Here is an 11,629-nt window from a genome sequence, read left to right on the forward strand (position 1 = left end):
AATAAAAAAACATAAAAATTGACTCACAGACCAATGGAACAGAATTGAGAACCCAGAAATAAACTCTTGCATATATGGTCAACCAGTATTTGACAAGGGAACCAAGAATACTCATTGGGTAAGGGATTAAATAAATGGTGTTGGGAAAAGTAGATAAAACATGCAAAAGAATGAAACTGTACCTTATCTTACAACACGCACAAAAATTAACTCAAAATGGATTAAACTTAAACCTAAGATCTAGAACCGTAAAACTCCTAGATAGTGAAAAAGTTCCCTAATGTTGGTCTCGGCAATGATTTTTTGGATATAATACCAAAAGCAAAAATTAATAAGTGGGACTACATCAAACTGGGATTCCCTGGTGGCTCAGACGGTAAAGAGTCTGCCTGCAATGAGGGAGACTCGAGTTCGATTCCCAGGTCGGGAAGATTCCCCTGGAGAAGGGAATGGCAACCCACTCCAGTACTCTTTACTAGAAAATTCCATGGATGGAAGGAGCCTGGTGGGCTACAGTCCATGGGGTCACAAAGAGTCAGACACGACTGAGCGACTTCACTTTCACTTTCACATCAAACTGGAAAGCTAATACACAGCAAAAGAAACTATCCACCAAAAAAAAAAAAATCTTTGATAGGGAGAAAATACTTGCAAACCATATACTTAGTAAGAAATCAATATCTAAAATACTTAAAGGACTCATACAATGTCGTGAGTTGTATGACATTTTTCCAAAGAAGACATACAGATCACCAACAGGTACATGAAAAGATACTCAAGATCACTAGTCATCAAAGAAATCCAAACCAAAACCACAAAGAGATATCACCTTACACTTTGCTATCATCAAAAAAGCAACAGATAACAAGCATTGGTGATGATGTAGAGAAAAGGGAACCCATGTGCACTGTTGGTAGGAATATAAATTGGTACTACAGACACTGTAGCAAATGGTAAGGTTCCACAAAAAAGTTGAAAAATAGAAAATCCTTCTGGATATATATCTAAAGGAAATGAAAATAAGATATCAAAGAGATATGTGCACTTCCATATTTATTGCAGCATTAATCACAATAGCCATACTAAGTGTCCATTTATGAATGAATGTGCTTAGCTGCTCAGTCATGCCCAATTCTTTGTGACCCCATGAACTGGAGCCCGCCAGGATCTTCTGTCCATAGAATTTTCCGGCAAGAATACTAGACTGGGTTGCCATTTCGTACTCCATATGAATGAATGGATAAAGAACATGTGAGCTTGAAAAACATACAATGGAATACTACTCGGTCACGAGAAAGAAGAAAATCCTGCAATTTGCAACAACATGGATGGTCCTTGAAGGCATTAGGCTAAGTGAAATAAGTCACATGGTCAAAGAAAGGCAGATACATGCGGTAATACTTATACTGTGAAATCTAAAAAAACAGAACTCAAAGAAACAGAATATAAGGTGGTTACCAGGGGATGGTGGATAGAGAAGATACTGGTCAAAGGGTACAAATTTCCAGTTAGAAGCTTTAGAATTTCTGGGGGTCTAATGTACAGCATTGCAATTATAGAAATTATAATGCATTACATACTTGAAAATTGCTAAGAAAGCAAATCCTAAGTGTTCTCACCATACAAAAGTAATGGTAATTATGTGGACATTACTGTGGCAGTCGTTTTGAAATATTAAGGGTACAAATCAACACACTGGACATCTTAAAGTTACAAAATGCTGTATGTCAATTATATCTCAATAAGGCTGGTGGGAAAAAAGGACTAGTGTATATACAAGGTCTGCTTAAGATACCTCTTTGAATGAGAAGAGTGCGGGATAGTTTAGAGGAAAGTAAAACAATGACAACACTAAAGTAGATCTGAGCATACAGAGCATTCACAACAGTGTTCTTAATGGAATGAGCTAGATCCGTCCTGTTCTTTTAGGTAATAGAGCATAATCATAGAGTCAGGACACCACACTCAGACAGACTATCCTGGCTTCGTTGCAACCTTGACCAAAGTTACTTAATATCTCTATGCCTTAGTTTTCTCACTATACAATAGAGATAAATAATATTACCTACCTTGCTGGGTGGTTAGAATGAAATAACATGTTGCAGTGTCTGACCCGATAAATGTGGAGCTATTGTTACTTAAGAGAATGTCTAGGGTTTCAGGCAAAATATCAAAGACTTGGTGAATAAACACACAGACATATACAAAAGATAATATATAACCCATTCAAGCCAATCTAGATTCTATTCACATAGGAATATAAATTATTATAGATTTCAAATTATAAGTATTTATAAATGATTATTTTGCTAGTCTCAAACTGTATTTCTTTAATAAATAAAAATTTGGTCATTGGGCTAAGTATTAATGGCAACTATGACTGCTTTCTGTTACAGCCTTAGCAGCAGTTAACTCATTTAGTTTTCTTCCCTTTACCATGTCTAACTTGCTGCTGCTAAGTCGCTTCAGTCGTGTCCAACTCTGTGCAACCCCATAGACGGCAGCCCACCAGGCTCCCCTGTCCCTGGGATTCTCCAGGCAAGAACACTGGAGTGGGTTGCCATTTCCTTCTCTAATGCATGAAAGTGAAAAGTGAAAGGAAGTCACTCAGTCGTGTCCGATTCTTCGCGACCCCATGGACTGCAGCCCACCAGGCTCCTCCGCCCATGGGATTTTCCAGGCAAGAGTACTGGAGTGGGTTGCCATTGCCTTCTCCTTAGAAACCTTCAATACAGTAGCTGCTAAATGTCTTGCCTATGGCAGGTACTCAACAAAGCTGAACTGAACTGATTTTCAGGCAGCCCACTAGAACAGTGCTGTTTGAAATTTCTTTTACAGAGACAAAGCATTCAATTTTACACTTTAAAGCCCAATACCATGATGGTAAAGAACATGGGTGTGTGAATCCTGACTTGGTGCAAAGGACCAAAAGCAAGTTAATCTTTCTAAGCTTCTCTGTTTATGAAATTGGGATATTAAGGAAAGGGATGTGCTTATTACAGTGTGTGGCACAAGGAAAACATTCACTTAACACGTGATTTATACCAAAGTTCAGATGCAGCAGCTTGGGAAAGTTCAATGCATTTGGACTTTTGGAAAGGGCTTCAAATTTTGGTGTTGAAGCCAACACACATTGTTCTCTCTTATGAATGGAAAACATTTCACTACCAGCCCTAAAGACTCCATAGCAACTTACACATTTTTAATCATATATAGGTCTTTTCTTCTGTTATAAACTAAACTGCATTTAACACATAAAACTTTCATATTGAAAGCACTTTACAAGTAACCAGAAATTTTTTGAGAGAACATAAAAATTATAGAAAATAAGTGTACTTGTAAAAATGCATTTAAAATTTATGTAATAATTAAAATGAAGATCTATTTACTTTGAGTAAAACTGCAATGTTCCTAAATGAACTGACTTTGTATTCTGCTGTGACCTTAACTTGGGTGATGCATCTCTGTTCTGTGATGTGATAGTTTCCCAAAGAAAATAAATATTCTAAGAGAAAATATTAAATTATTTGAAAATTCATATATCATGTTCATATAATATATAATATATTCATATATCAGAGCAATTTGGTATCCTGGTATCTTATTAAGGAAGGTAGGTAAAATACAGTGAGCTATGGAAATTTTATGAAGTGATTATAAAGTAAAAAACAGCAAGTCACCAAATGATAATTCTTAAATAATTATTAATAAAAATACAGTTTAGGAATCTATTTAGAAGTATATCTCAGCATTCTATGTAAAAGCATGAGTAATCATAATTTTCAAAATAATCATATTTTCAACCTTAATTTTTCTTCACTGGTAAGAAACTAAAATGACAAGAAAATGTATTATGACAGATTCTTTCTTCCTTTATCTTTTGATTAAAATTAAGAATCTTCAAATCCTCTTCCACTGTATATATTCTTATAGGAACAACATCAGAGGAACTTTTTAAATCAGCTATAGCCAATGCTAGCTTCTACAACCAATTATAATATAGAATTTTATAATCAGCATTTCATAATAGGTCTGTATTGCCATTGGCTGAATAAAATGTCAGAATTTTAAACTTTCATTTTAATTAATGAAAATGTCAAGAAATCTTCAACAATTCTCTTTACTTAAAGCTTCAGCCTTGGAAGATAAAATGAGTTAAATGTTTCATCCAGTAATTTATGTGATTAGAAAACTGAAAGTTTTACTGGTAATATTTCTGACTTACATTCCAATATCTTTAACAATTTAATGATAGGAAAGAAAACACTTCTATTACTATACGTAGAGAAAAAGAAAAGTGTAAAAGAAATGTGAAGTGGAAAATTTTACAACATTTATTTTCTGATTTATTTTCAAGTTTGCAATTAAGTTTAACCAAATAGAAAAGTTAGAAAAGTAAAGACTTTAAAAGGTTTAAGTTAAACCAAACAGAAATTTTAAAAAAATCACTAACCCAAAGCATGCACTGTTCCTCTATGCCTGCTGGAGCTCTTGCTTGTTTTAACCACACGGACAGCACTTTCTTTGAACTGCAGCTCACAAAAATTTTCAAGAAATTTTGCCATTTCTTCTGTAACAGTATCCAGGTAAGTTTCTTTAATGAATTTCACTGTTGAGGATGAAGCTAAAATTTCATGCAGTGTGTTAAAATCCTCTTTTATCATTGAGTATAACTTAAGCATTGTATCTTGGTATCTATCAGCCATTATGTCTAAATTTGATTCTCTGCTAAAAGAAGGAAAACAGTTCTGCAGAAGTTTGGTCAACAGTTTATTCTGTATGTTTTGGTACTTGCTTGTAACTTCTGATTCTGGATAAAGAAATAAGAGTTGCTGTATGCACTGATTTTTCAACAAAATTTTTTGCTGTGAATTGTTTATTTCATTGTGGCTTTGTAATTTGTTCACTAAGAAGCGTCGAAGATGTAGTCTTATATCATCCCACACAGACTTTACATCCATTGAGGAATGATCTTCAACAGAGTGAAGAGAAGTCCTAGAGAGGAAATGAAAAGATGCTCCACTTACAGTGGATGGGAATGAAACACTGCTCTGGCAGGAGAGGTCCCAAAGTAAATTCAACACCATTTCTTCTTGATTTTGTTCATTCTTCAACAAATCTCGCTAATAAAAGTAAATCATAATGTTAGAAATGTGATTATAAGAATAGAAGGAGAAAATGATTTCTACAGTTATACAGAATTTCATAATTCATTTCAAGAATCAATACTATAATTTAAAAAAAAATTTTTTTTGCCTTTGAAATTTAATCAGTTCAGACATTTTAGAATATTAGCTTTGTGGTCTGTTAAGTTTTGTAAAGCCAGATGATGAGCGAATTTTTCAATTAGATTTCTAGACACACAGTTTTTTCTTCATTGTTATCCATTCCTGATATAACCTGAGCTGTATGGAAGCATTAGCTTAAAAATTCTAAATAAAAATCTATAGTAAAATATCAACTGAAATGTACCCCTAAGACAAAATAAATTTAAGATGACACCCCTAATTAATACCTAGTAGATAATTTTCATGCCTGAATGAGTATACTTATTATTCTAAAACCCCAAATGAACATAGAGAATGGAGACCTTTAAACAAAGTATTATGCCTAGGGCTTACTAATAGCTGCCATCCTGAGAAATATAGTTTAATACATTGGAAGATTTTAACTTTCATTTAAATTTCTTTTTGAGTCACGTTAAGAAAGGTTTTACTTTGGAAATTAGACTGAGAATATTTCAGTTCTCTCCAAAGAAATAACTAACTCAAAATGAGAAAAAAATACTCACAATTGTTCTTCAAAAGATATGAATTTTTTTTTTTTACACTTTCTGTGTTAACTGACAGAAACAACTATAGGTGCAATTAAGAATAGAAAAGGAGCAAAAAAATTACTTTCTTTTTGGACTTTGAATTAAATGCACAAATTCTCTTTACATGCTGACTCTCCTGATGTCTATTTCAGGTCATACAGACATTAGCTTATATTCTCTAAGTAGCAACAAGCTGCTTTTTTTTTTTTTTTTTAATGGAAGCAAGGTTCAATCGGTCTATAATCAGTCCAGCTTTGAAATTTCTTATTGACAAAGGTAACACAGGTATTATTTGTGACTCAGAATCATGAACAACTCTGAGACATATTCTAGGGCAATCTCTCAGTGATTCTAAGCACTGTGATGTCTAATTTGATGTTCTATCTGCAATAAATAATAATACTTAATATCCGTATAGCAGTTTATTATATAAAAAGTACTCTTCTCTAGAGTCTCTGACTTATTCATAAGGAAAACTCTATGATGCAGATACTTAAGACCCCAATTTACAGAGAAGGATGCTAAAGTGCAGCACATGTAAGTTACTTTCCAAATGTCACACACAATAGAGCACAGAACCAAGAATGGACGCCTGGTTCCATTCCCCTCATCCGCGTTCTTTCCATCCACATTCTAGAGAACCAAACAGTAAATTGACTTTTCTGAAGCTCCGCTTTCTCTCTTTCTTCTATTTAGTTCTCTTTGATACTTTCTGGAAAATAAATGTCCTTAGACAGGAGTCCAGAACACCAGCATTATGGTAAATTCTGTAGAGAAAAACTGGTCTTATTAGTGCCTCAACTGTGGGTTTCTTTAAATCAGTCAATTACTGTAAATACTTGATCAAGCAAACATTTAAAGAATAATAGATTACAGAGGTTTAAAACATGTGTTAGGTATTGATTGCTCAAATTTTGAAAATGACTTTATAGAATAGCCATAATGAGAACCTCTGTTCCTTGTTTAAATAGTTAGATAATTAATTAAAAAAAAAAAAAAAACACTTTATGGGGAAAAAAATTGAGGTATGAAAAAATACTGTCAAGATTGACACTTTCCGCATGTAAAAATTTGATAAGGTCGTTTTAATCTGGATCTGTTTTAATAATGTGGTTCTGTTCTCAAAATAACATGATCAATTATGTTAAAAAACAAAAAAAAAACCCTAGGTCTGGAAGGGGCCTAGCAGTCTAATGAATTTGAGCAAAAACTAAGGCGGCCTTTGCCCTGCAGTGAATAGAGAATGACTTATGTGTGACAGATTAAAAGATAATTAAAAGCTTTTGCTTTTAATTAAATGAGAAAGCATTATTACATCAATATTAATGAAATTCACTACACATGGCTCTTAATAGAAATTAAAGGAATAACTATATCCATATTTATTCTTCAAGGCTCCACCTTCAAGAGATAATGGGTGAGAGGATTTTCTTAAAAGAATAAGCCTTCAGGGCACATAATCTTCCTTTCTCTTCCTTTTATTACCCTGTAAACATTAAAGAGACATCTGCAATAATAATAACAGCCAAAAATTATTTTCATCTGATTCTGTCATCCTAAGCCATCTACAACCTCAAGATATTTTCCACATCTGCCTGAGTCAAGGTTTGATGTTTAGACAGAAACAGTGCCTTTTTTTCCCCCCTAAATTAAATTAAAACCATAGCTACAGAAATCCTGCTTTCTGACAATTGTGCTATTTCCCTAGGAAACTGATTTTGCAAGCTAGCTGCCTTTGTAGATATAGGTAAAATAAAATAAGTATTCTTACTGAAGGCTATAAAAACCTCTCTAACATAGAGAGTGGTCAGTATCCAAGAGTGACCAATGTAATAATATTCCATCAATTAACAGTGGTCTTGTAGAAATCGCTGCCTTGATTGAAAAGAATTAGATATGCCTGCAGGTTGGGAATGAATGGAGTGGTGGACAAGGCTCCTTAACAGATACAATCAATGCTGATCTTATTGTGCTTAATAATGAGCCCAGGAAAATGAGTAGTTTTGAAGTGACACAAAATGTAATGAATATCAAATTTTCTGATGGACAATTGCAGTACATTTCAATACATTTTGTGGTGCTGATATGGCAAATATCATACCACAAGTCACCCAGGAATTATAATGCCTAATGCCCACTTATATAAACTTTACTTTATGATAAAAATCGCAGTAGAAAATAAAAACACATAGCTCACTGGATTCCACTGCAGACAGGGAAGTAAAACAAAACACAAACCCCAGATATGACAGGCTAATATGGTCAATGAAATAAATATTCATATATGGAAACTGGATGAAATGTAGTTCAGGTTCCCCCACCCCACTCCACCATTAAAGCAAAGATTATACATATTTTTACCAGTATTTTGAGAAATTTTATCAAATCTCCATGGGGAATGGACGGTGATTTGGATGAATTATAATTATTTAGCCATTCAAAACAGTCAGTCGTCGTTCGCAGCTGTACATCTGGACACTGTTTGTTAACTTCAGACTGTATTTCTTTAATGCAGTGTTCTATGCTATATAAAAGAAAAGAAAAAAACTATTTTGGTAGGAAGTGGGTATGGAGCTGTCACATATCACAGGGCCCTAAAATGCTTATATGCAGTACCTGGTGACACACAATTTCCAAAATTATAAAACACCCATATAATATAAAAACAGTAACAGGAAAACTGTATATTTTCGTTCATAATTGAAAACTGGAAGTTCAAGTTTTCTGACAGTTTCATTTCAAATGCAATAGAGGAAACATATCTAGCTACTAAAAGATTAATTAGAAATTCATCTGTGTTAAATAAAATTTCAAGCATATTTGCAATGAAATAATGATCCTTTTGGTAGGCAATGGATGGAAGACAGAGATAAAACACTCTTGATGACCGAAATCAGAAACATATATTGACTAAATTATGGAAAACCTCAACCAATCCAAATTAAGAAATCACAAAACAGTTACAAACAAGTTACAATTTAGTTATAAAAGATATATGCTGTATATACAGTTACTACAGCTAAGTATCTTTTCCTGCCACTACACTCTACTCCAAAAAAAAAAAAAAAAAAACACCAAAAAATCCAAAATACAGTAAAGATTGCATGTTAAAAAAATAAGACTGGAAGAAAATGAAACAAACGTTTAATAACAATTATCTTTGAGTGATGAAAATTTGGTGTTTTTAATTTTACTTTTCTGTATTTTCTAAAATTCTTGAAAGCATAAGATGAAACTCTTCATTTACAAGTGAATACATAAAGGAAGAGAGAAAACATGCCCAATTGCATCTACCAATACACACATGTTTTAAAAATTCCATTAGAAGTATCTTCAGCTCTGAAACTAAAAAGATGTAATATGTTATTTTAATTTTCATTTACAAATGTGCATTAATTATTATAAATCTTTGTGATGACCTTAGCATAATGTCATTTGTGGAGTCACATGTATATGACATATTACTACCACCTGATGGCAGCATATCTAAACTGCAAGAAAGCTTATAAACAGCAAAGTTATTTTGAAGCTGAATCCCTTCACCTCAAACAGTTATGCATTTGCTTCGTAATAGTATAAAGAAACATCTGTTACCAAAAAAGTTGCTACTGTTTTGAAAATATCACTATTGTTCATTATCAACATGTGATAGAAACACTTAGGCTTTGGAAACCAAGCTCTGATAATTAAAATCGATATCATATGAAATTCTTTTCTTCAAAATGTACAAGGTATTGCTTGCATATAAAACATACACTAAAATTCTAAGGAAAGCTTTTCAGGAGACTTCTGAGCATGAGTGAATTCAAACCGAACTACTCTGAAACAAATACATTCTGAGAATCAAAAGCCTTTTCATGAAAACAAAGAACTTACAAGAAAAACAATAGCACCTTAGGCCACAGGCCATTCAGTTTTCTGATGAAACAGGCTTATTCAGGAATACCAGTTCCAAGTCTGGCACAAGATTGGCATATATTTTCTACATTTACGTATGCACCTCTGTGAACTGAGAAACACGATGCCCGAAGCTCACACCTTGACTCCAGGGACTGGTTATCAAAGGTTTTTTATGATAGCATCCTCCTGTGTCTCATTCAGTGAAACCTAATAGATTGCAGCAATGTGAACTGGACAGGCTCGGCTGCTAGTCTACCTAAATCTATTTCAATCAAGATTCAGCTTTTAGGCTAATCTCTAACATCTGAATCTGGGTAGAGGCCAATAACTACAACTTTATAAATAGAGTAAAGCCTTCAGAGAGCTAGATTTCAGCAATTTGTTCAAACACTGATAAAGGGATTGAGCAGTTGCATTTCAGAGGACCTCCCTCACTGATAAAACTGAAGACAGTTTGAGCTGGCTTTTAAAATCATTTGCCACAAATTTTAAGGTGATAGAATTCATCTCTACCTCATTTTGTTTTCAGTTGGCTGTATATCATATCTGTACCTGATTTTGTTTTTAGTTAGCTGTATAACGTGTCATTCTGCCATTCACCACTGTCTGTACATCTTGCTGAACTCTTGATATTTATCACCTAATTATTATACAAATGAGTATTTTCAAAATTTAAGATGAATGTCAGTTTGTAATGTAACTTGCCAATTTTTTTCTTCTTGAATGTCAAAAATAATTTTAAATTCATTTTCAACATCTAAAAGATAACATTATTTTTCATATATGTGCAGTAATATTGCTGATAGAGATGGTAATCTTGGGTGGGATGAGGTCTATATATCGATAGACTTAAATGACGCAAGATCTTCATATAGTTTTTCAGAAATAACATGAAACTTGTCTTCATTTTGGTTTAAGCTGGTTTTAGAAAAGGCAGAGGAACCAGAGATCAAATTGCCAACATCCGCTGGATCATCAAAAAAGCAAGAGAGTTCCAAAAAAACATCTATTTCTGCTTTATTGACTATGACAAAGCCTTGACTGTGTGGATCACCACAAACTGTGGAAAATTCTGAAAGAGATGGGAATACCAGACCACCTGACCCTGCCTCTTGAGAAATTTGTATGCAGGTCAGAAAGCAACAGTTAGAACTGGACATGGAACAACAGACTGGTTCCAAATAGGAAAAGGAGTACGTCAAGGCTGTACACTATAACCCTGATTATTTAACTTACATGCAGAGTACATCATGAGAAACACTGGGCTGGATGAAGCATAAGCTGGAATCAAGATTGACAGGAGAAGTATCAATAACCTCGGATATGCAGATGATACCACCCTTATGGTAGAAAGTGAAGAAGAACTAAAAAGCCTCTTGATGAAAGTGAAAGAGGAGAGTGAAAAAGTTGGCTTAAAGCTCAACATTCAGAAAACTAAGATCATGGCATCTGGTCCCATCACTTCATGGCAAATAGATGGGGAAACAGTTGCTGACTTTGTTTTTTAAGGCTCCAAAATTACTGCAGATGGTGACTGCAGCCATTAAATTAAAAGACACTTACTCCTTGGAAGGAAAGTTATGACCAACCTAGACAGCATATTAAAAGGCAGAGACATTCTTTTGTCAACAAAGATCCGTCTAGTCAAGGCTATGGTTTTTCATGTATGAATGTGACTATAAAGGAAGCTGAGCACTGAAGAATTGATGCTTTTGAACTGTGGTGTTGGAGAAGACTCTTGAGAGTCTCTTGGACTGCAAGGAGATCCAGCCAGTCCATCCTAGAGGAGATCCGTCCTGAGTGTTCACTGGAAGAACTGAAGCTGAAGCTGAAGCTCCAGTACTTTGGCCACCTGATGCAAAGAGCTGACTCATTGGAAAAGAACCTGATGCTGGGAAAGACTGAAGGCAGGAG

The 11,629-nt window shown here is 34.1% G+C and overlaps 1 protein-coding gene across 1 annotated transcript in view; it reads right to left on the bottom strand.

Annotated features, from left to right (window-relative positions):
* The window catches only part of KIAA0825 (KIAA0825 ortholog), a 429,492-nt gene that overhangs the window by 338,860 nt on the left and 79,003 nt on the right, over positions 1 to 11,629 (bottom strand). The window contains exons 4-5 of the mRNA XM_010831930.1: positions 8,177 to 8,339; positions 4,454 to 5,123 (exon numbers count right to left, since the gene is read on the bottom strand). Coding sequence (XP_010830232.1) covers positions 4,454 to 5,123; positions 8,177 to 8,339 — 833 coding nt within the window. The remainder of the gene's footprint in view (positions 1 to 4,453; positions 5,124 to 8,176; positions 8,340 to 11,629) is intronic.

Source organism: Bison bison, unplaced genomic scaffold, assembly GCF_000754665.1.
Source record: "Bison bison bison isolate TAMUID 2011002044 unplaced genomic scaffold, Bison_UMD1.0 scf7180017864533, whole genome shotgun sequence".
NCBI lineage: Eukaryota > Metazoa > Chordata > Mammalia > Artiodactyla > Bovidae > Bison > Bison bison.